The 26,487-nt window shown below is 44.6% G+C and overlaps 1 protein-coding gene across 2 annotated transcripts in view; it reads right to left on the bottom strand.

Moving 5' to 3' along the window:
• Window positions 1-26,487, bottom strand: part of DYNC1LI1 (dynein cytoplasmic 1 light intermediate chain 1) — a 417,576-nt gene that overhangs the window by 34,468 nt on the left and 356,621 nt on the right. Inside the window, exon 12 of one of the 2 annotated variants that reach the window (XM_069211991.1) lies at window positions 13,457-13,600. In XM_069211991.1, the coding sequence (XP_069068092.1) occupies window positions 13,457-13,600 (144 nt within the window). Of the gene's footprint in view, window positions 1-13,456; window positions 13,604-26,487 lie in introns of both variants that reach the window. The other variant, XM_069211990.1, reaches the window with a different exon arrangement.

The raw sequence follows: 26,487 nt of genomic DNA, 5'->3' as shown, positions 1-26,487 counted from the left end.
CTGCAAGGCTTTGCTGGGCTAAAGACAAAGCAAAAGGTCATCCAACAGCTTTGCCTGTAAGGTATTTGTATTCCCGGCACTGCAACAGGTCACCAATTTGGTCCACGGCCCGGCATAATGGATTTTGTGGAAGGGCTCCTAGAGGGGAGGATGATATCCCCCACTGTGAGCGGGCCGACCCCACCCTCAGTCGGCAAAAAGAACAAAGAAAATGTTGCTGCTCAATCTCCCCACATGAACATGCAAATTGTGTAGTAGTGGGAGGTCACGCTGCCCTGTTACTGAAACAGGGGGTCCTTCCTGAGGGCAGCCTGACTGGAGGATAAACGCTCTTGCTCAAGAATTACGGAAACCCCAACCTCCTGGTCGAGGGTGACCTGGGCCCCTTCGTGCTACTCAGGGCAGGAGAGAAAGTGGCAGGAAGGCGTAGAGGTCCCTTTTCCATTGCAGCCGAAATGACTTGTAACAAGTGCTCTTGTGGAAACTCCGACACACAATGTTTGACACCACATTTTTTATGCTGGCTAACATATTTAGTCAGAGCCTTCTGGCAAACTGAGTGGAAGACACCCTGAACCACCTCAAAATGTAATACAACTCATTTGCCAGCTGACGCCTGCTCAGTTTGTTTGCTCCAGCGTTCAGAGGACCCTGGTAGGTGGTTAGCCACTAGAAATGTGCCCTGAAAATACAGCTACCTCCAGAGACTCAAAACCTCTTGACACAGGACACAACTCCAAACTCCAATTTTTGTTACATTACCATATGGTGGAGGTGCCATGTGTGAGACTATGCCCCAGCCTCCCCGTAACGGATGGCAGAAAGGCCTTCAGGGCCAGAATAAGGGCCTGCAGCTCAAGCAGATGTGGAGCCAGAGCTCTACTTGAGACCAAAGGCATCTGATCTCCACCTACTCCAGGTAACCTCCCCCCTACAACCCAGCAGTGATGAGTCTGTCACAACTCTTAGCTCTCAGTGGAGAGAGAAGCACACTCTGCTGCTGGACAAACTGTTGTGAGTCAGCCAGGACTGCAGATATTAAGCTGTTTCCTCCAAGATCTTGTTGGTGTCAGAAAGACAGCGTTCATGCTGAGCTTACTGGAACTTCAAGTATCACTGTAGGGCTTGAATGTGCCATCTGGCATGGTTGGCAAGGAGGATGTGCAAGGCTAAGAGGCCAAAAAGCCTCAGTCACCCTCACCTGAAACATCAATATGTTATGGTATATTAACTGGATTAGTACAGCGCATATCATAGCCTGAATGTCCTGGACTTGTTGCAGCGAAGGGTAAACCTAGAACTACTGTGTACTCAGGATTGCCTTAATGAAAAGAAGCACCAGAGGGAGTTCAGCTCGTTTGTGGCGAAACCCAACAATGCCAAAGGTCTGCTGTCATCCAGAGGTGGTCCACGGCTTAATGCAACGAGCTAGTCTTCAGCAGCCATTCACTGAGATGTGGGAATATAGCAACTCCTTAACTCCAAAGATCAGCAGCGACCACTGCCATCACTTTTGTGAACACCTGAGGGGTACTGGTGAAGTCAAAGTGGAGCACTTCAAACTGACAATACTCCTGCCTACCTTGAACTGCAGGTGGGACTGGTATATGAAAATGCACGTTAAGCAAGTCCAAGGACATCATCCAAAGCAGATATGATTTAGACCACTGTGAACATTTTTTATCTGTCTTTGAGGCATTGAGGGAATGGAGGTCCAAGATAAGCCTAAGGGCCCCATTCTTTTTCGGAATGAGGAAATAGCGACAGTAACAACTCGCAAAATAACTGCTGCAGAATCAAGATTTTCATTAAAGTGGTAGTCTTCATGAGGTGATAATTTCACAAACATGGTTTGTTAGGTCTAGATTAGCCAGTGACAATATGAGGATGTTCGGGCCTGTGATCATCAGCAAGACATTCCTTTAAGAACACTGGACATTGAAGAAAGCACATGATATGGTCTCATGGAGGTTTCTGAAAATCGTTACAGTATGAAGGAAACTTGCATCATCAATTTATTAACATAGTAACTGCTCTATGCCAAAATCCAAGAGTAGCAGTTAAAGCAAACTGTATACTTTAAAACACTGTCACTGTCATTATTTGTCCTATCTTTGGAACCGTTATTGTGTGCCTTTATATAAGGCACTAGGTTTAAGGATATAAAAATCTGTGAAGATGAATACAAACTACAGCATATTGTGATGACTAACTCTGTCCAAAATAGAGTTATACATTCCAGCCATTCTCAAATGTATTAGGGGATTCTAGGAAATCTAAGAATGCAAACTGAATAAAGCTTAATTGGAATATGATGTCAAAAAGAGACTGTAACCCAGAATTTGGTTTAGCTGCAATTGAATAAAGGACCAATAAAATATTTAGGTATTTTTATGCATGATATTGACAATACTGTAAAGCTAAGGGAAGACTCTTAGAACGTCAAAGTCATAGATGATCAACCCCTGCACCTCACTCAGTGGGGCCAAAAAGAAACAACTATAACACTCATAATTGTCAAGTTTTCAGGTTCTTGCAGAGCTTTGTGTGGTTTGGTTCAGTGCACAGATCTAAGGGGGTGTTACTCCATAGCATTAGGGACAAGAAAGGAAAAAGCCCTCCCTCCCCTACATTTGTAATTAGTTTGACAAATCTCAAGTGACCAAGCATCAGACTATCTCAGAGGTCCACGAAAAGTGTATCTTACAAGCTCAGAGAAAAAAAATCTCCAGGCCTTGCTTACAAAAGTCTCTATGTGTCACACTATCGGATTTGAACATCATACACTTCTCCACTGAAAGCCAATGCAGGGCTCTAAGATCCTGGATGACTGAGTTCTAATGTTTCCATCTAACATCTGGACCCTTTGAAATCAGGCCAGTTTTCAATGGAAGACTGAGATAAAATACATTTCAGTAATCCAGGAGAGAGAGAAAGGTAGTCTGCACCACTAGCTTATGCACTAGGCAGTACATGGGGCACCTTACAGAGCACTCAAGTTGAAAAAAGCAAGATAGACAACGTGCATTCACTTGCTTGTCCACAGTGAATTAGTTGTCTACAACGAAACCCAAGTTTTTGGCAGAGGGTATCGGTATAGGAAGAGTTCATAAGTTCTGCTAGTCACCAGTTTGGGGTATGGATAATTGACAGGGAACGAAAGTTGTGTATTATCCCTGTTCAGTTTCAGTGGCTTTGTTGCACATCCACTAGTTCACTGAACCTATACAGGTATAAAAACTGGTAGCATCTGTCTCATTGATGCCTGTGAATACAATTTGACTGTCCACATTGGACCTCAGAGAAGGGCCAAAACTATCAACCTCGCCAGAGGAGAGAAATACAAACTTAAACAATGTGGGGTTCAAAAAGGAGTTTTAGAGAATCCACAGAACATTTTACTATTACATAAATGTCCGAGTTCAATTAGATTAAAAAAAAAAAAAACGAGAAAAAAAAAAAAAAAACGAGGTAAGCCAATTCAACGCTGCTTCCTGAATGGCCACTGCACATAGCCTTCGTAGCAAAACAGTATGAGATACTGTATCAAAAGGCAGGGCTGCGATTCAATAATACGAACACAGCACTATGTCCTTTAGTCAAGAGCATTTTAAGAGCAAATCATCTAGTACTATTAGCAGGACAGGCTCTGTACAGTGCATAAGCTGGAAACCTACTTGGATCTTACCTAGGATGTTATTAGCTTCAATATATGCATGAGGTTGCCTATCATCTTCCTTTTCCAGAATTTCCAGGAAGTAATAGGCGTATAGTGCTTAATTGTTGCGTGTCTGCCGAGGGGTTTTCTTTTTTTATTGTAATGGACAGATAAGAGCATCCTTCCATATCTATGGGCAAACTGCGATTGAGAGAAGCATTGCGCGTGTTTGTAATCACTGGAGCAGAAACATCTGCAGCCAAATTAAATCAAGAGGGCAAACTGGGATCCAAAGACAAACCTATTTTATTGGGTAGGAACTATGCATTTACTAATTCAGTCTTCAAATCCTCAAACCTTGATAATGTGGACCAAACTCTATGGAAGTCATGTTCCTATGCAACTTCATATCCCCCAGGTTTAATGGTTGGATAATATTATTTATCTTTTCATGAAAGTAACCTGAAAGGGATTCACACAGTTCCTCTGAGAGAATCATACATTCTTGTGTAAAAGAGGGAAGATAAAAAACTGTCACAATTTTACAAAATTCACACAAATAGCTGTTTGCTGCTAAGATAATCTCGGAAAAAATGTCTTTTTACTGATCTACGAAGTCTCATATAAATCTTTAGTTTCTGCTGATGTACTCTTAGCCACCTCCAAATATACTTCTCTACAATAATGCACCAATGCTTTGCAGCCTTTTCTGGAAGCTGCAAGCTCAGTGTAAAACCAAGGAGCCAATGGTGTTTTCCATTCATCATTTTGGTATTTAAATACAGGGAGTGCAGAATTATTAGGCAAATTAGTATTTTGACCACATCATCCTCTTTATGCATGTTGTCTTACTCCAAGCTGTATAGGCTCGAAAGCCTACTACCAATTAAGCATATTAGGTGATGTGCATCTCTGTAATGAGAAGGGGTGTGGTCTAATTACATCAACACCCTATATCAGGTGTGCATAATTATTAGGCAACTTCCTTTCCTTTGGCAAAATGGGTCAAAAGAAGGACTTGACAGGCTCAGAAAAATCAAAAATAGTGAGATATCTTGCAGAGGGATGCAGCACTCTTAAAATTGCAAAGCTTCTGAAGCGTGATCATCGAACAATCAAGCTTTTCATTCAAAATAGTCAACAGGGTCGCAAGAAGCGTGTGGAAAAACCAAGGCGCAAAATAACTGCCCATGAACTGAGAAAAGTCAAGCGTGCAGCTGCCACGATGCCACTTGCCACCAGTTTGGCCATATTTCAGAGCTGCAACATCACTGGAGTGCCCAAAAGCACAAGGTGTGCAATACTCAGAGACATGGCCAAGGTAAGAAAGGCTAAAAGACGACCACCACTGAACAAGACACACAAGCTGAAACGTCAAGACTGGGCCAAGAAATATCTCAAGACTGATTTTTCTAAGGTTTTATGGACTGATGAAATGAGAGTGAGTCTTGATGGGCCAGATGGATGGGCCAGATGGATGGGCCCGTGGCTGGATTGGTAAAGGGCAGAGAGCTCCAGTCCGACTCAGACGCCAGCAAGGTGGAGGTGGAGTACTGGTTTGGGCTGGTATCATCAAAGATGAGCTTGTGGGGCCTTTTCGGGTTGAGGATGGAGTCAAGCTCAACTCCCAGTCCTACTGCCAGTTCCTGGAAGACACCTTCTTCAAGCAGTGGTACAGGAAGAAGTCTGCATCCTTCAAGAAAAACATGATTATCATGCAGGACAATGCTCCATCACACGCGTCCAAGTACTCCACAGCGTGGCTGGCAAGAAAGGGTATAAAAGAAGGAAATCTAATGACATGGCCTCCTTGTTCACCTGATCTGAACCCCATTGAAAACCTGTGGTCCATCATCAAATGTGAGATTTACAAGGAGGGAAAACAGTACACCTCTCTGAACAGTGTCTGGGAGGCTGTGGTTGCTGCTGCACGCAATGTTGATGGTGAACAGATCAAAACACTGACAGAATCCATGGATGGCAGGCTTTTGAGTGTCCTTGCAAAGAAAGGTGGGTATATTGGTCACTGATTTGTTTTTGTTTTGTTTTTGAATGTCAGAAATGTATATTTGTGAATGTTGAGATGTTATATTGGTTTCACTGGTAATAATAAATAATTGAAATGGGTATATATTTGTTTTTTGTTAAGTTGCCTAATAATTATGCACAGTAATAGTCACCTGCACACACAGATATCCCCCTAACATAGCTAAAACTAAAAACAAACTAAAAACTACTTCCAAAAATATTCAGCTTTGATATTAATGAGTTTTTTGGGTTCATTGAGAACATGGTTGCTGTTCAATAATAAAATTAATCCTCAAAAATACAACTTGCCTAATAATTCTGCACTCCCTGTACAATACATGTAGTGTCTTGTAGTTATTATCGGTCTCAGATACCTAATTTCCATTAGAGCTTTTTTTTTTTTTTTTTTTTAAGAAACCGTTTAAATGTTCCACCATGATTGCCCTAATTTGTGTGCCATGTGTGCTTTATGTGTGAGGGTTTTTAATTTGCAGTCTAAGTGGGGCACCCTAATGATCTGACCATGGTATCTTGAACCATCTGCTAACTTTGATTATATCATTCATGGTGAAAATTGAGTTAAATGTCCTTTGTCATAAGTGGGAGAGAATACCAATTTGAGAACTGTTTAAATTGCAACATTCAGAAACAAGCAACCTTCCATGTTCATAAAGACCACATTGTGTTAAGATTCCGAGAATACCTTGGCATTCCCAAACAAATGGCAAGAAAGGGCTTGAAAGATTCTGAGGTGGGTTGGCACTGTAATGACTAAAAGGAGCATTACTATATATGGATGGCTAAATGTAAAAGCACATGCACCGTCTGGAACTGCTATGATGAAGATTGTGATTTTTAATACAGACCGTCGTCCAGAAGATGTGGTATTGCCTTGTCATACTGCTGAATATGTAGAAACTGCATTTAGAAATAGTTCACCACAATTCAACAACAAGGTCTTGGACGGAAACCTGCCTGCCGTCAATCAAGAGACCCTGCAGCAGTAAGATTGGAAGTTAGCCATTAAGCTAGACGATGCTCCATTATCTTGGCCAGTGCTGGGATAAGTGTGATGGGCAGGCAGCTAGTAAGGTTACAAAATTGCTTTTATCCAGAAGGGGTGATAATTGTCTTTTCCCAGAAGTCAGGATCATGCATCTCTTGAAGGGTACAATAATGGCATTTGCCATATGGTACGAGTTTTCTGGTGCAAGCAAGATCAAGACCGCATCTGGGCAGATAGAGATGTGGCACATCAGTTTAAGTGAAGGCAGGAGCAAGGTACTTTCCTATTGCAGGTTTAAGTAGGCATGGAAGAACAGCAACTTTGATGGAGAGTTTCACAAAAGACTTAGCTATTAGCCAGAAGTGTTGGCATGGAAATGTTGATCACAACCACTCCTCTGATTGAAACTTTATGAAAGGTGTTTTATCATTTACAAGAGAAGAAAAATCTGTAAGAGATTGTGAAAATCTGCTGATTGAAAAGTATGAGGAAGTCAAGGATGTTGTAGTGATCCTAGGAGTGAGGTTCTTTGAGTATCTTGAGATGTGCGATTCATTTGAGAAGTGTGATCCCAATGAGTAATGCTGACTATGTGTGGGTTGTGTATTCTACCACTGGAGTGCCCCGACTTATGGAAGTTATATCAGTGAGAACGGTGCTTGTGAGGAACACAAGCCCTCAGAGGAGCGATAGGACACACTGGGCCATCAGAAGGGACACTAGTAACCACTAACCATCCTGATAGTGGAGGCATAGGGTAGGAGACATAGTTAACACTACTATCTGTGGAGGGTAATCTGAAGAGTAGGAATACATCTAGGAGGTGAAAGAGTTCAGAGAGCTTCACTACAAGAGTGGCCTCTCTCATCAGTCAACATGCTTTAAAATATTCAGAATCTAAAGTCACCACCAGAAGTATAGTCCTTCCTTAAAAAAGATGCTGATAATGATTTGCGGGATCACCCTTAAAATAAAAAGTTATTACATACTAGTAGCTGGTCATTGCCTAAACTTGGCTGTAATTTGCCCTAATTTGGACGGACCAGAAAGGCATCCTTTCAATCAACATGAAACAATAGCACCCAAAATTGTTATAAATATCAAGAGACATACTGTAAACTCTCATACAACCTGCCCCAGATTAAGATAAAACATGACCCTTAGGGTAACTGATTTGCAGACCATGACTCTACCCCAACACTAAAAAAAAGTCGATGGCAATGTAGATACCAAGTCCTCTGATGCACTCTACATTCAGTATTACTACTACAAAGAAAACAAGCATTTGCAATGCAATATGTCTCGCTTTATCTTGAGTTAGAGCTACTAGCATTATAAATTCATAATAGGACTTTTCTTTCCACATAAATTGGTCAGGTCAACCCTGCCTCATAATTCCAGTGGTCCTGCATAAAACAAAAGCACTTCCATTTACTTTCTTCCTCTATCTGCAGCAAAAAATGAAAATGTTGCTATTTAGCAGCGTTTAATTGGGCAAAGCGTAATTGAAGAACCCTAACGTGTTTACTGAAGGCAAATATGCGCTTACAAAATACACGATTTCCACTTAAAAACAATAGTCGAACCACGGAACACATTGGTCACACGGAAAATTAATTTTAAAAGCTAATGCCTGCATATTAATATTAAAGTGTCTTAATATTTATGTTTACGTGTTGTTTTACTGGTGCGTCCCATATGGTGTGTGGCTGCAATTTACACTGTTTAGGTGTGATTCAGCATCTGATAACATCGCTGCTGTCTACACAGCAAGCCAGCCAGCCAGTCATTTACATCTGGGTGATGCTGCCCTTTCACAAACACACGCTAATGTTTCTGCTCTGTGTTGTTGTTTTTCACGATAAACTTTCGTCTCCCCAGCAGTCTTTTTTTAGGTTAATTTGCTGTATTTCACAGTGTTTACGAGTAAAGAGTGATTAATGTCCTTGTGTTCAAAAATGTTTCCTACAGCATAACATCTTGTTGTTTAAACTTCCAGCCTGGCACACATTACAATTTGCATTTCTACTAAATTATTAGTTATTTTGCCCACAGTAAATCAGTGAGGCAGAAAAATAACGGATGGCCATTTAACAAAAATTGTTTGTGCCCTGCATCGGAACACACCAGCTCAAATTAAGCTCTGCAAACATAATAAGTGTGCCTTCTTTAGATCCAGCTGTTACTCTTCACAGAAACCTGATTCATTTTTCCTTGATAGCAAAGTCATAAACTTTATGTTTTTAGCTTACGAGACCCACAATTGCCTTGTTAGCATACACAAAAAGTATGTTTTTTCTAGGTTCATCTGTCACTTTACACTACACACTAATAACTGCTGCTTATACTTCTACGAATACTGAATACTAAAGCAGGCTAATTTGAAATTGCAAAGAAGCACATTTTCCATTGTTTGTGTTGCACTTTCGTTTTGGTTTTGTTATGACTTTCTCAAGTGTCTCTTTTGGTCATACTAAATGCAGCACTGTAAGCAACAGATGAAGCTTGTAATTATTATAAGTCAGTGCAGAGGGTTAATGTGGCTGCTGTAAAGAACGTGTTGTAGGCAGATCACAGACTGCATTCAATCTTCAAATGTTAAAACTACTCTGGTGATTAATGTCATTTCTGGAGATAGAACGTACTTTTCTCTAGTGGAAGCTTGGACTAATTATAAAGTAGTGCAGAAGGCCTGCTGTGAGTAACATGAACTAGGCAGATCAGAACTAGCATTAATGTAACAAGCTCACACGAAACAGTATTTACAGGCTGCTGGCAAGCAGCGAAAACGTCACTGGCAGGACAGATAGGGATTGTTTTTGTTAAAGCTCTTTTTCCCTTCGGAGGTGTTTTTGAAAGCTGGGGACGATTTTGGTTTGTGGGCCATTTATAAGCAGTACCGTAGTACTCCCACACTGAAAAACAAAAACATAAGCTGCTCATAATGAAATATTTCAAAACCACAGGCTGATTGGCCTGTGTCCTTAAAACCGAGGCAGTTGAGAGGAAGAAAGGCTATAAAAGAGAAATGAGTACAACACACACCAAAGACATGATCAGTAAACAATATTAAAAAAAAAAAATACAGTTTCACATTAGCGAGCCGACGGCCTCTATGAGAATCAGCATGAAGAGAGACAAAAAGGAAAAATGTTTGCTCACAGTCAAACATATCGGCAAAAGTGCAATTAGCCATGGAACAGGGGCAATGGCCAAGGCTGTAACAAAACCACCCTAAGGAGGGACAAACAAAGCATTGACCAATGAAAGGAAAGGATTTTTGAAAGGCAAGCCCATGAACGAGTGATAGTGATGGGCGTGTAGCGGGCATGGTTAAAGACCCAGATACATACCAACACGGAAAACAAATCTCACGAATTGAAGGTGGTGCCCAACAGGTTATGGTCTTTAAATTACAGGTCTTCAAATTACATGTGTGATTAGACATACCTTCAAGCACATATCAAATAGGTTTTGCTGTAAAAGTAAAGTGTTGGAATGGAAAAGCCTTCTGCTTGGTGAGAGATGTGCACCCTGCCCGAGTGTCCAACTGTTGGCTGGATCCCTAATGCTGGTTTTTTTGTCGTAGGCGAACATGGATCATGTTTGAGCGCCTGTCTCATGAACTGCGAACTTGTTGGACCGGGCGGGGCGCCCAAAGCGCTAGTCTCATAGTGGTGGAAGACTAATGCCTTCACCAAGAGATATACAGCACAAATGCGGTGGTGGTAGCATGCCATGTAATAATCACCAGTAGGGACCATGATCATTTTTTACTGTCATTAGAGTGAGGTTTACAGGCTCACTCACCTTTTTAAAAGCTCCGCTACTGTGTGTTAAACTCACCACTGGCCTACATCCGATTGATGTGGATACCCATGTGTGAGGAAAACATGCGCTTAGTTCATGTATGCTTGTAAGAGATGCACTACACAGAAAAGGAAATGTGGTGCAGTGTGCACATGGTAAATGTGTGTGAGCTGTCAGGGTGTGCTTTTATAATAGCACTCTGGTGCAATACAGAGAGACTGCAGTACTCAGTATGTGCAGACCGAGTGTGTGTGTGCTGCATGTGGGAATTCTTGTGGTGTCATGATACATGGGGACAACATTACTAGGCCGTGTGCTGTGAAAGTAAACTGAATGCAAAAGTGTTGGCACTACTACACAACACCTTGGGCTCCATTTTGGGAAGCCCAGGCTTGCCTGCTGAAAACATAAGGAGCAGAGGAATCCTCACAAATGGATTTGTGTATTACTGTACTCCAGTAAGCTGGATGAGCGAAGCACTGAAGGGGGATGGTGGGGATGGCCCAGGGGGGCAAGCTGCCCTGTGCATTTCAAAGGACTCTGATTCAGTGACAGAACGCAAGGAAACAGACCTGGACACATCTTACAAAGAGGGAGATGTGGCTGATAAGGGAATCATAAAGAGTAGGGCTGAGGGCCCAGGATTAACCTTTTGATGCACATATCTCTGTGGCTGATATCCAGGTGTGTACTTTGGTCACTCCCATAAATCTTGTTGTGGGTTAATCAGCTTCAGAGTCCTGACTGCTGTGACAGACATCCTTCAGGAGGAGGGAGATGTCAATTTCAAAGAAGCAAAACACCAACATAAAGCTTCAAGACCCAGACACTAAATTACATTTTGTGTCTGGAAAAGAATGAAAGGTGTGGAATTTGAGTCCCCAGACTTTGCCATCTGCTGAGCAGCTAGCTAGGCTGTGTGAGAAGGGGAAGCTGTGGAAGACTACTGCCTGTGGCCAGGACTAGAGGTCCTACCTGCTAGTCTCACTGCTGGGTGAGGGGACATCACCCAGGGAAGCCAAGATCACCTGTCCTCGAGCCTGTAGCACCAGCGCCTGCATGCTTGCCTAGACTGATGTGACCATGAGGAAGAAGAGAGCGCTGGAGATAGCCAGGACTAGAAGGGAGCCCTGGAGTGAGGTCTGTGTGTGAGGAATCCTGTCCTGCACCAATCCAGCTGCAGCTCATGTGTGAAACTTTAATGGGGACCTGTTATGCAAGGAGGGGCCACCATAGACTGAGTTAGAGGAGCGCGGTGGGAGAAACCCGCTCCACACATCCATCAGGCAGTTGCCTGTGTGCATAATTGATTTGGTGACCCCAAATGCCAGAAGGGTATGCCACTGATTGCCGAAAGCCTGCGGAGGAAAACACCAGTTTCTGCACAGATTGGGTCACTGCCCGTGTGCTACACCAACTTTGTGACCTCGTATGCCAGGAGGAACCACCATCACAGTCTACGGTGGGAGGAACACGTCCCCACATCAACCGGGCCACTGTGTGTGCTGAAGTGGCTTGGCAACCCTGTAAGCAAGGAGGGGCCACCGTGACCATCCAAGTGAGGCTAGCGTGACCAGAGTGAGAAGGCCAGAGTGGTCACCCCATATGCCAGGTGGGGCCACTGGAGATGCAGAAGCTGAGGGATCCAGGTAGTCAACCAGGACCAGAAAACTGTTGTGACTAAGGTGGGATTCAACCACGTCTTGTGGACTGCACCAACAGAACCCTGTTGGAGCAAGAACACCATTCCCCCCCCACTCCCCTCTGCTGAGGGAGAAAAGACTTACCACGTGACAGCCAGAGCACCCCTCCCGACTGAAATCTGCAGGTAGGGTGGCTCAGACAAAACAGCAGTCATCTGTCAGGTGCTTCTGCGTGTGACCACGAGCAGCCCCCTCAGCTGATACAGAACCACGCTGCTCCGCCGCAGGGTAAGTTGCTACAGGAGCAGGTAAGCCTAGAACTGGGCCATACAACCATTGGTGCTGCTAATCTCTAGAGTTTAAAAACTGAAATTACTGGCACAGCCTGAGGGAGGAACTCTTGAGTACGGCCTATCAGTTTATATTCCCTGGATGCAGGAATGAGTGAATGGTGAATAACACTGAACCTGTCACACTAGAGACAGGAGGACAGGGAGTGGCCCGACAACCATACCCCGTGCTCAAGGGGATTGTGTTATTGGTTTTTTAATGTAGTTTACCTTTGCATATTTACATTAGAATTAAAATATTTTATACAAAAATAAGTATTTAACTGGACATTTATTTATTGCATGCGCTGCTTGCACGCTGAGTTATGATGCATGCTCACTGATCTGTATCTACACTTCCACTCCTAGAGAGCCTTGACTGCTCAAGCTACGCTACCAAACTGAGTTTGGTGCAGAATGGGGTGCTTGACCCAGTTGAGCAGGATTCATAGTAGGGTTGGCCCTCGGAAATCTGTAGTACAAGGCCTCAGCCTCAGGGGTTCAGACAGAGGAACAATGTAAATTACACACAACACACTCTACCAACTAAGGGATCTAGATGTCAATGAAGTGGGCAACACTAACTTATAAGCAAGCTCCAGCTTGAAACAAATCAGACAATCAGACCAGCAGAGTGTGTACATGATCTTACTAGGAAACTAGATTTGCAAGCAATGGCTCACACTAAAACTCAATAGAACCGCACTCCCAGTTGCTGCAGCATGAGATACAAGTACTAAAACAATATAGTATGATGCATGAGAGATATAGTATGAAGTATTCCAGCAGGACATTGGCTGGATTGCAATTGAAGTGTATATGCTGGAGATGTGGGGCCAGATGTACCAAAGGTTTTACCCTTTCTGTGTATATGGGAAAAAAGTGTTCGTACATATGGCCCTTGGTATCTTAAAACGCGTATGAACTTTATCATAAAAAATGACTACAGTGCATAACAACAAAATGATATAAATAAACTCACCTGGTTTTTTAACAGTGCTTGAAATACTGTTGCCACCCACTGGACTTCCTCCACTCCCAGTGCCACTTCCACCACCTGGTGAGCCAGTTTTTTTGCTTAACAAACTGTTGAAGAAATTTGCCAGCACTCCTTCGCTTGTAGTTCCTGCTACATAAGAAAATACACAGTAAAATCAAAATGGCTGAATGAACATGAATTACAATGAAGACAACATGGTTAAAATGTAAGGTAGTACAAAGTAAACATGAAACTAAATTCAAGGCAGCAACACTGGGTACATACCAGAGTAAGAATCAAGCATTAAAACTTCACAGTTCTAGAGGTTTTTCGGGGGGGAAAACACGTAGAAGACTGGTACATGGATTAATATTTGTAAAATGCATGAAAAGTAGATGCCCACTTTAGGTCTAGGATGGGCGCATGGCTCTGCAAAGAAAATAACGCTGCTTTAGCTCTTGTTTAGCAAGGCAAATAAGGAGGAAACTTTCCTTTTAAAATGTTGTTTGTGGCACAAAACTCATTAAGGGTGATGGGGGTGCCTAGAGATATAGGGCTCATGCTCACTGTGCCACTGGGTTCAAGCTGCAACTCACTGATGAGGTTCAAGTAGACAGAACGCAGACTAAGGTTGTATATGTTCCCATCTGGAGGGGACCCGGCCTAGGAGTTCAGCCTTGACTGTCCCTGCAGTAGCAGGACCAAGTCTTACTTGCATATGCATTTCTTAAGTCTACAGTTTTGCAGTGGGTGACAAAATGGGCTGAAATACAGTCCAAGCAATCAAAAGCAGCTCAAATTAAGTAATTCCTTCCAGCAGTTTGTTGTTTATTGCAGCAGAAGTGAATGGAATCACAGGAAGAGAACAACACTTTTTAGTAATGAGAACCAAAGCCCCCAGGTGCTTGCTGTCCAGTCTTTCATGAAACTGGACCCTTCCACACACAGGAAATAGATGATTATGCAAGTACAGGAATTTGGATTTGTTGTACAACTGTGGGAGTAATGAACAAGTTACTTACCTTTGGTAACACCTTAGCTGGTAAAGACTATCTAGCCCCAGATACCTTACCCTTGAATTTTCACCAGGGCAGACTGGATCTAGAAATGTTTCATGACCAGTACCCCTGTGTGCTGGTAGGTGGTATCAATCAGCTCCGAATGGCATTCTCCACACCAGAAGCGACGTGTCCTGTGCCTATATAGGTTCCACCTCAGCACAATTCCTTTTTACAACTTCACATGCCTGAAGCGAGGAGCCACGAAGAACACCAACTGGTGTGGAACACTAGAGCCCTTGTAGGGTAACAGCTTTGACTCTAGAATCTGTTTGCAGAGGAGGGAGGATCGGTAAGGAATCTGCAGCTGGACACTACCACATACAGTGTTCCCGAAGGTAAGTAACTTGTTCATCTGATAGACTTCTAGCCACAGAATACTTACCTTTGAATGGATAAACAAGCAATACCTCCCCAGAGGAGGGTCTGTTAAGAGAGATTTTAGACCAAAAGGTCTTGAAAGATCAAAGGGGCAAACTGCCCATTCCGACATACCTGATTGTCCAGGCAGTAGTGCTTGTTGAACGTGTGAAATGAGGCCCTCGTTGCTGACCGACAGATGCACAGGACTAGAACGCCATGTGCTAACGCAGTGGTCACAGATTTTGATCTGATGGAAAGAGCACGCACAACCTAAAGGGGTTGCTTTTTGGCCAGTGCTTAGCAGATCTTGATATGGATCATGACCGAATGGGAGATGGTCTGTTTCTGCATGGCCATTCCCTTCTCTCTGACATGGTGAAGTTGCTTCTCTTCTATGGAGGGTTGTAGCAGAGAGTAAAACGTAGGAAAGGCAATGGATTGGCTTACATGAAATTGGTTGACTACTTCCCAAAGAAAAGAATCCCTAGCTCGCAGAACCAGCTTGTCTGGATGAATGCTCAGATATGTAGCTTGCACTGGTGTTCAAAAAGCCTGCTAGGTGTTGTACAACCAGGGATATGCCCTGAAAGAGTTCACAACCCCACTCTGCCCTGTTTGTTGCAGCACGACATGGTGATGTCCGTGAACTCCTACACTAGCCTTTCCTTGGTGGAGGGTAGAAAGGCTTTCAATGGCAATTGGATCGCCTGGAGCTCCAGTAGGATCATGTGTAGTCCCGATTTAGTTAGAGAACAGAGGCCTCTGATCTACACCTCTCCCAGTTGGCTGCCCCATCTCTGGAGTGATGTATCTGTCACTACTGTCAGATATGGGTGAGTAAGGGAGAGGGTTCTGCCATTGACCTAATCGTGGTTTGTTAACCTCCACTGCAGATCTTGTGCAATTCCCTCTGAGATCAGGACCATGTTGGATGGTTTCCGCTAATGCTGCACCCACTCTAACTTCCAGCCCCACTGCAGAGCCCGCATATGGCAGCATGCATGTGTCACAAGCAGGATGCTGGAGGACATGAGGTCCAGAGGCCTTCGAGACAATCTCACTGAAATCCAAGATAGAGGCAGAAATAGCAGTATCACAGCCTAAACATCCTGGACTCGCCGTTCAGGAGGAAAAGCCCGAAAGTGCACTGTATCCAGAACAGCTCTGATGTCGTAGCCTGGAGGTGGGCGACGGCAGCGTGGCAGAGCCCACATTCAACAGCCAGTCATCAATACAGGGAAAGGCTGGCACCCCGGATCTCTGTAGTTGAGTTGGAACCACCGCAGTCACCTTAGTAAACACCCAAGGGGTGTTGGTAAGGCCAAAGGGGGGGCACGGGGAACTGAAAGTTCTTGTGGACAACCGTCAATTGCAGGTAATATCCGTGGGCAGGCAGGACGAGAATGTTGAAGTAAGCGTCCTGCAAGTCAATGAGTGGAGGGGTGGTCACGAAGAGGAGAGAGTACCCCCTTTGGACAATTTGAAGAACCCACTGGTCTGAAGTAATAACCACCAGTGGGGCAAGTGATGTCATATTCTGCTTCCTACTGGGTAACCTAAATGGAATAAGGGCAAACTAAAGGGGTTTGGGGGCTGCAGCTGCCAGGTGAGTGTTGGACTGGCTTGTCTTCTGGCTGCCTGACTCACGAGAGGTTTGTGGGTACCACACCCTCAGCCATGCAGAGGATGGAAAGCTTGCAAGCAGTGGTGTCTGGGCTAGTAACAGCATGGTTGGAAGCTCCTCTTTGACCACCACAAAAGGTGGACTGGGGGTGTCAAGGGGCCATAGCCCTAGTATCCTTGACCACTTTTTCAACACAGAGATTGGGGCCATCAAAGGGCATGTCCATAAGCAATGCTTGGACAATCCCCAAGAAGCAACTTGTCCTCAGCCAGGTGTGGTGCCGTAAGGCCACTGAAGATGAAACTGCTCAGCCAGTCGGTGGTGTCTAGTCCACATCGGATCATGAACTTAGCTGCATCGCTCTTGTCAGCAACAGCTTAGGAGATAAAGAGAGAATGGCCTGGGACTACTCTAGGAACGCTGGCAGCACCTGTGCAATCACATGTGTGGGAGTAACAGCTCAAAAGGCAGACAGTGTTCATGGACCACAGTGCCAGGCTAGTGGAAGAAAACATTTCTTTATGAAGTTGTCCAACGTGTTGGATTCCCTGTCTGGTGGGGTGTTAGGAAATGCCCCCAGGATTTATATGGGAGTTTGAGGCTTGGACCACCTCTGAGGTAGAGTGTTGGGGGAGAAATTGGATTCTCAGGGGGCAGGGCGGTGGCAGCAGGCAATTGTCCTTTTCACAGGAGTCCTTGTGAAGGGTTAGGGCCAAGACCCTAGTAGGACGTCTGTGAGGGCTTCATTTAAATGGGAGAAGCAGTTCTGAGAGGGTCACTACCTGTTGAAGCACCATCAGTATTTTCGTCTTGATTACCATTGAAGGTAACAAAGTCAAGGACCTCAGCGGCCCTTCTCACCACCATTGTTAAGGAGGCACCCTACTCTGTAGCCACAATAGGAGGAAAGACCATGCCATTATCTGGAGAAAGTAGCCAGGTCCTCACACAAGTTCAAGTTGGGATCTACGAGCTGGTATTCTTCAGGGTCCAGACATCCCTCCCAATCCTCCCAGAGTTCAAGCACATATGGAATAGGGCTCTGGATCTGACCTGGGAGGCTATTATTATTCTTGCAGTGGGACTTTCTCAAGAGGCCGAGACTGATCCCGAGACCTTCCTCTTGACCGAGATAGTTGTGGCATGGTATCTTGAGCCGCCAGGTACGACAGACCACTCCCTCAAAGCCTTTGGATTCATGGCGCAACAGTCGATGCACGTCTTCACGCTGTGGTCACGCTCAAGTCACCAGAGGCAAAACAAGATGAGGGTCCATCACAGACATTAGTCAGTGACAGGCCCTGCAGGGAGTGAAGCTGGCCGTCCTAGAGGACATTACTGCCACACCAAGCCAAGAAAACAATTCAAACAAGCTTTCACAAAACTTGAAAAAAGCTCAATTAAAAAGTGACTTACACAGTAGCTCTCCCTGTGTCTGCGCTGACTGGTGCGGATAGAAAAGAACTGACTTCAGTGCTTTAGGGTGGCTCCTACATAGGCACCAAGAGTGTCACTTCCGGTGCGGACGATGCCAATGACGCCATGTGGAGTGAATCAACGACCCCTACAGGGGCGCAGGGGTACTGCTGCTGAAAAATTCCCAGATGCAGTCTGACACCTGGGGAAAATTCAAAGGTAAGGAATCTGCGTCTACAAGTCTCCATCAGATTGTGTTCCCAGCTATGTTAAGTCTTCGTCCAATTGAAATTGAAACTTAACCCGCACCACTGGAATCTGCTCTCTTGCAATCAAACTAATCATCAGCTGTGATATTCGAAAATGTCTTTAAAGCCTCCCATTTTACCATAATCAGTCAGTTCATTCAAGTACAGATGAATGAGCATGAAGGGTATGTGATTGCAACCAGAATGTCATCTGCAAACACAGTAATCTTGTATTCATCTGTGCTTACTTGCATGCTTGTGATGTTTTCATTCCTCCACATTCTCAGCTACAGATTTCATTATAGATTGCATAAATGTTAGACGGAGAGACGAGACCCATGTCTGGCTCCTTTACAAACTAGGAAAGCAGGCAAGGAGTGCTTGTTGACTTTCAATGAAGGCTACTGGGTCTCTGTATCCATTATTTAAATATAGAACATATATACAAAGTCTCCAAGATCCGACCAAGGAATTGCAAATTAACCCTGTTGAATGCTTTTTCACTATCAAACAAACAGTAGGGCTCATTTAGGAGTCCTATGAATTATGAATGCTATAAATGATGTGCAAATACTTTTTTGGTGTTTTCACCAGAGTTCCTCATGTTGTAGCAACCCAGGCTGTTCTGGATGTACGGTGCCAAGCAATAAAGGGCCCAAACTAGTTGCTAAGATATTTGTGTATGTACTGGTATTAACATTTGATAAAGAAATTGCACTGCACATGCTAGGGTATAGGTGATCTTTGTCTAAATTAGGTATAACACTTATCATGGGGGGGACTATGGGCCAGATTAGATTCCCTAAAGGTGGTCACAATTTGTGCACTGACTTTTAGCAAATGTAATGGGATTTTGCAAAACAACATAAGAATCGTGGGGAACCCAGAGGGCGGAGAAGGGTCGTCCCCAAATATATATGCAGTTAACTAGCTGGCCTTGTGGATACTAAAGGGGAAATTGTTACCATGCTCCGCAGTGGAGAGAGTGCACAGGTCCTTGGCACAGAAGCCCCCGTCAGGTATGTAGCCTCCGCTCGTAATCGCTTGCATCTTCAATTTTGCAGATTGAGACAAGATCATTAAATCTTCTCTGGTTCAGGAAACTCCAATTTGTGACTGTTAAGTTCCAACAACAGACATTCCTTTCTGTAGGTCAAACAAAAACCATGTCCACACCAAATCCAATACATGGTCCTTTTTCCTGCACGGTTGCAGGCCATCTTCCAAAACACCTTCTTTGACAAACCTGAAGCAGTTTGGACTTGGCTGGTGGAGCAACTTTCCTTGCGGCAGGCTAAACCCTCCTTGCCCACCCATCGGGGTTTACAGGAACAGAGTCAGGGTTGGAGACTGCTGCGGCGTACCCCAAGGATCCTCCCTCAGCCCCACTCTCTTCAACGTCTACATGACCCCCCTGGCGAACATCGCACGCAAACACGGACTCGACCTCATATCCTACGCCGACGACACCCAGCTCATCATATCCCTCACCAACAACCCCACCTCAGCAAGGACCAGACTACATGACGGCATGAAGGAAGTAGCGAACTGGATGACAGACAGCCGGCTGAAACTGAACACAGATAAGACGGAGGTCCTCATCCTCGGCCCTACTCCCACCGCATGGGACGACTCCTGGTGGCCCCCCGCCCTAGGCAGCACTCCCCAACCCACCGACCACGCACGCAACCTCGGCTTCATCCTGGACTCATCCCTCTCCATGACCAGACAGGTTAACTCGGTGACCTCGGCATGCTTCAACACCCTCCGCATGCTCCGCAAAATCTTCCGCTGGATCCCCACCGACACCAGGAAGACCGTCACCCACGCCGTCGTCACCAGCCGCTTGGACTACGGGAACACTCTGTACGCCGGCATCACCACCAAGCTGCAGAGGAAACTCCAACGGATCCAGAACGCTGCCGCACGACTCATCCTGGACATACCCCGCCACCACCACATCTCTGTACACCTAAAGAGACTCCATTGGCTCCCAGTCAACAAGAGGATCACCTTCAGACTCCTCACCCACGCACACAAAGCCCTTCACAACCTCGGACCCAAACTCATCAACAACCGCGTCTCCTTCTACACTCCTCCGCGCACTCTACGCTCGACCGGACAGGCCCTGGCAGCCGTACCCCGCATCCGCAAAGCCACCGCCGGAGCAGCCATACCTGATCACCTCTCCTTCAGAAAGCAGCTCAAGACCTGGCTCTTTGAGCACTGACCTCCCCCCCCACCAGCGCCTTGAGACCCTTCATGGGTGAGTAGCGCGCTTTATAGATACGAATGATTGATTGATTGATTGACTGCTGCCTGGATCATGGCAGTCCTGGCACTGCCACAACTCAGCCATCGATTTGCCCAAATAACCGCTGCCCAACATCTTTGGACCAACACCCGACAGGCAGAGGAATGTCTCCCTCTCCGATGGCGACAGGGGAATCTGATCCTCATTATCTGGTACTGTGAACAGATGACCCCATTCTGGGAAGGGATACTGTTATGCCTGGACTAGGTGCTGCAGTAGGCTTTGCCCTGGGATCCTACGTTGGTTATTTTCCATGACAGAGCAGATAGGTGCGGACAGAATAAGCACCACACTGTTGTGGCTGGGCTTCGTATTGGCGAAAAGGGACACTGCCAGGGCCAGGAAAGAGGGCAACCCTCCAACCTTGGAGTAGTGGAAGGCTGGGAAGGACTGCTGCATGAGCCTCGAAAGTCCCATCTACAAAGCTAGAGATTGTCCTCTCAAACACTACAAAATATGGGGGGCATGGTGTCAATATCCTGGTATCAACTTGCAGAGCATCAAAAACCCCCACCCTTCCAGGGATAAGGAAACTTGGACATACACAACTGAGGCCTGAGACGAGGACATGGAAGCGCAGGAGTAAAAGGATGTCAGGCTGTAGGATGCTGCCCAGACTAGAGGGAGGGTATATGTTTAATAATGACAGGTTGTGAGGTTTATATCGAAGGCTCAGTTGAGCAAGCGATTGCTGTGATGCATGTTCGGAGGTGTAGTTTTTAGGTGCTTATAATTTGCTTAAAATCAATAAAAAGATTAAATAAAAAGGAATCGGGTACAGGGCCTCAAAGGTTGAGCTCTGTTACACCAATAACACCACACCTGCAGTTTTACTGCACAAGATGCAAATCATTTTTAAGGAAACCATCTAGATTAGTGGCAAAACCAGTCCTTTCCCCCCCCCTAAAGCCGGTGACCCCCTTGCAGCAGGCAGGAAACCTGACCTAAACAGGTATGTAGTTCATAAGGGGAAAAAGGTCATGGCTACGAACCTAAATTTCCGACCATCCCCTCTTTGCAGCCCAGAATACCACATGGAGGAGTGCAGCCTGTCTTACTGTGATGATGAATTGTAAACATTCCTCATTTGGTATTTATGTAGGCTTAGGGAGAGCTAATGACCTCTCTGATGACCTGTGCCCCACTATCCCCAGTCTTTCAAGATGTTGAAACAAACTGGCTCATGATGCAGCAATGTCCTCAGGTGATGGTACTGTTTTACTCTTGAGGGATCTATTATGCCATTTTGACCTGACAGTTTCCTGCTTGTCCCTTGATAGGGACTATCCAATCCTGAATCTATCCCCTCCCCTTTTGCTCTCATCAGGATTCAAACAACAATTTTTCCTTTCCAGACGTAGATGATACAGACTCGAGCCCTACTGATACAGGATCTTTTGAGGATGGTGAAAAACAGGGATAGACCTAAATTCCCTTCTAAGATTTGTAGATGCAAGGTCTTAAGAGTTGCACACTGGAGTCTTGGAATGTAAGGTCGGTTTTCATATGGGCCAAGGACATCAACGCGTCTTCCAGAAGTGATCCAATACGTGTGACCGAGTTTTCAGTGGAGTACTCTCCTTTTGCTCCCTGATAAATTGAAAGTCTTTAACAAAGCTGTGCATGTCTTGCCCTCCAGTGCCACATAGAATGCCACAAATGAAATATTTGTTTCCCCATAACTTTTTTTTTTTTTTTTAGGACTGCATGCTGTAGCTGAAGCTCAGTGTTTCATTCCTGTATTGCTTGTAATATTCTCCACTTCTGGTGGTGGTGTTTTGATCTGTCTTCCACTGTGCTCTCAAGTTCATCAACTCATGCCCCAGTGTGAGAATGTCTCCAAAGCACATTTTAAAATCGGCTATAACAATGCCTACTTCAGTCTTGATTTCTAGAAGAAATTGCTGGAGAAAATCCTATTGGTTCTGCAGATTCCTCAAACTGCTGAACATTCCCAGGCTTCTGACTGGATCCTGAAACTATTCCCTACTCTGGTATGGGGGAGCTGGTTCCAATTTCATGGTGATGTCACAACCATAAACTGCCTCTCCTCCCCTAACCCTCCACTACTCTATGCCTAGTCAATTTTTTTAGTGCATTTAGAAGCAGACACAAGGAAACAATATTTATTGTGGCATTGCATTTCAGAAATCTAGGATGAGACTTTTTTTAATGTGGCCTATGATCAACCTTCATCACGCGGAGGTAGGTGGGACGTTGAAACAGCAGGTACACAGGCTATCCCCCAGAAAAATTGTTACCAAAGGTAAGCCACTTTTAATTCTGGCAGTTACTTGTGACTGCAAATTCCTCACATTTTAATAGATTCCAAAACAGTACCCATCCCCGATACTGGGTTTGAAGGACTTGTCGGAGGTGGAAATCCTGTGGCAGTGTGCAAAATGGCATCAATTCTCACCTCTGAATCCAAGCAATAACGTCTGTCAAAGGTGTGAAGGGAAGCCAATGTAGCAACACATTTCAACCACTGGAACACCCATGGCTAGTTATGAGATGGAAGAGACTGCCCTGGTGGAATGGGCCATATTTCGTGAGATGGTTCCTCCAAGCACATCTTTATACTCAGTAATATGCAACAGGATAAAGTCTTCTGTATTGCCTTGACTCTTTTCCTGCTGCTTTACTCCATAAAAATCTAGTTGTAAGACCTATCCTTCTTGGTGCAGTCAGTATTAGAACTTAACTATTGTGGCCCAGCCAGTGTAGGGCCTGCTCCACTTTCCGAGATAAACTGGAAGATAAAGGGTGGAAAGGGTAATAGGACTGCCCAAGCTGAAAAAGGGACACTAGGGAAGGAAAAGCACTTTAGTAATGAGGACTAACTTGTTTGGAGAGAAGCGTATTTAAGGCAGGCAGATGCACGCATGCAAGGTAATGGGCACAAGGAAACAAACTCAACCGACTATTATGGAGAGATTCAAAAGTCAATAAAAGTTTAAGATCCCATTGAGGCATAACAAATGGGGTAGGTGGAAGCATTCACCAGTCCAATAAAAAAAATCTGATCAGAGAAATGCTGATAAGCTTGCAATGTACTCCTTTACTGTGATCACCACAGAGAACCCCTGGCCGAGTAACAGCACAAAGCACTGAAAGTTTAGCCTTTTAAAAGGTCCATATCACGCTCCTCACACAATGCAACAAATCTATTTAACCTTCCAGAGCAGACTATCTTGGTGGTGGAACGAGGAGCTGAAAGGATGACGTCTACCACATTCGGAGATAGCTGTACCCTCTAAATCTCAAGGCTTTCCAGACAGAGGTGCAGTATCTGCTACACTGGTAAGGAAACTAGGTTCGCGCTGAGCAAAAGGCAGACTGAGGACTAAAGGGAGCGTCTCAGAAGGTCCCCACAGTATACTCTTGTTAGCCAGTCCAGGGTGATCAAAATGATCTAGGTCCAATCCCGGAGGATCTTCCTCAGAATCTCAGTGCATGGGAGAAACCATTTAATGAACTGGGAAGTTCCATCTCAATTGAAAAGTGTCTCCCAAGGCTCCGTGCAGTGCATACTGGATAGCTGAACTGTGAACAATGGATGCTGCTGTGCGCAGCAAAGATGTTCACCTGAGGGGTGCTCACAGGCAAAAGATATTTAGTACAGCCTACAGAATAAGGCACACTAGTGATTAGCATGGTGCCTGACTCAGCCCTGATGTTCACAGAGCCGACCAAATGAATAATGCGACCAAGTACAGAGCATTAAGACTTTTCGACAGAAGAGGAGACCCTTTTCTGCCATATTTCTTCATTTAGCACAAAGTTGTATTGTCTTTCAAGATCTGGACAGACTGATTATGAAAGGGAGAGAGAAGCGCTTGCTGAATTGCCCCGAGCTCAAGAAGGATGATGTTAAATACTGAATGGCAGTGGGTAGATGGTCATGCCTTGCAACAGGTGCTCCTCCACTGACCACTAAGTAAGGTCCGCCACAGTGCCAGTGGAGAGCACAATGTCATCTGCCTGGAACCACTGCCTGTGCAGTCAACACTGGAGAGCTCTCATGTGCGATAGGGGGATGAGTGTCCAGCGCCCCGGCTTTATAATTCATTTTATCTTTGCTTGTGGGTTCTTTTTGCTCTGTGCTATATGTTGGAGTACTCAGATAGCACAGAGAGTGGATTGCATGAGGGTGTTTCCAGATGGCTGGGGGTGGTGAATTGTGACAGTGTGCCACACCATCTTTGTGTTTGGCCACATTTTAGTATTTAGAATTCACTCTGGTCACATGGCCTATAACATACTATAAAGATGTGCGCAGTGGGAGCGTCGCTGGCACGTCAAAGGCTACCTACTATGGTGATTTATGGGATGAGGAAGCAACTATAAGGTCTTATTCTGCTTTGGAGTTGAAAGGTATAAAGGGAGAGAATGATACTACAACCATCTGTCTGTTCCTCTTAGATGGGAGGGTCCCAGGTCTAGTTTGAAATGTAGGGCTAGCTTTTTCTTTCCTCCACCGACCCCACCCATTAATGAGAAAGACTGTTTAAATGAGCACTTGAGGGAACTGATGGCAATTTTAGTCAATGTTCGCTCTCTGCGGAAACATGTCATTGATATCTTTGATTTACTAAAGGATGAGCACACTGATTTGATCTTTCTCTCCGAGACCTGGCTGAATGAGGCCTCTAAGCCAGAACTGCAGATTGCTCTGCCAGAGGCGTACTCTTATATGCACCTAGTTTGGGTGATGGAAAGGGGCAGAGCAGTTGCCATTATCTTTAAGAAAATCTTTAAGTGCAATTGCTTTAAAATGGATTAGCTGTCGGGGCTGAAGCCTTTGGCTTCAGTTTATTTTGTGGTGGTCAATGGTCCTTTTCTGAGGCACTAGTTTATCATCCCCCTGGGTACCCAGAAGATTTTCTTGCCTCTTTGGACCTTGCCCTAGCTCCCAAATGTGTTACGTATGCACATTTTACTCAGCTTGGTGATTTTAATTTGTACTTATACAAGACAGAGCAGCTTTTTGGTGACTCGTTTTTTGGAAATAGTGTCTTCTTTTAACCTTAATTGGGTTGATGGGATATTTTCGAATGTCCCTATGACCTGGGAATTCCCGGTGCCAGTCTTATGGGTCTGACTATTTTATCTTACCCTTTTCTTGGCACTTTGGTTCTGCCAGGGAACTCCACCCCTACATGCCTAGGTCTGTGGACAGGGCTTGGGGTAAGATTATCTTGGAGGACCTTAGACGAAAATTAGTTACTTACCTGTAACTGTGGTTCTCCAGTATTGGTATCTTTCATAGATTCACATGCTTGAATCATCCCCATCGTTGAGGTGGGAGCCTCACGGTAACTTCAAATACACATAGCAGTAAGTGTTGCACACTAGGCCTGAATAGGCTCTTTTATAGCCTATCCATGTTCTTTTATAAAAAAGGCCCTAAATTGAGCCACAGCCAATCAGGCGACAACACCCTCTAGAATACTCCCAACAAAGGCTCTTCCCCTCAGATTTTCTAGTACAAGTGTGAAGCCGAAAGTTCATCCATAAGGGGAGCCTCTGAGGGGAGGAGGGTGGGTCGCATGTGACCATGAAAGATACCAATACTGGAGAACCACAGTTACAGGTAAGTAATTTATTTTCTTCTCCAGTATTGGATCTTTCATAGATTCACATGCTTGAATTAGAGTAGCGAGCAGTAATATTGGCTAACTAGGTACGAGCTGTATTCTCATAACAAGAATAACAAGAATAATAATAATAATAATAATAACAATAATAAGAGTAACTCTACTCTTAGTTATTATTCAACAGCAATATAGCAATGTTCACAGGAAGATAACAATCAGGCACAATAACCATAAACATCAGCATCACGACAAGTATCAAGCTTGCTAGGATACCAATAAATACAATAAATCATTAAAAGTAGGAAAGTTAACCTTGACCAGATTAAGGGAACTTAGTTCACAAACCTTATTTGTGGAGGTATGATGACCAGAGAGGCTCACCTTAACGAAATAAATGCCTCAGCACTGCTT

Source organism: Pleurodeles waltl, chromosome 10 (genome assembly GCF_031143425.1).
Source record: "Pleurodeles waltl isolate 20211129_DDA chromosome 10, aPleWal1.hap1.20221129, whole genome shotgun sequence".
NCBI classification, from domain to species: domain Eukaryota; kingdom Metazoa; phylum Chordata; class Amphibia; order Caudata; family Salamandridae; genus Pleurodeles; species Pleurodeles waltl.
The sequence above is the reverse complement of the archived record's forward strand: the minus strand, read 5'-3'. Positions and strand labels throughout refer to the sequence as shown.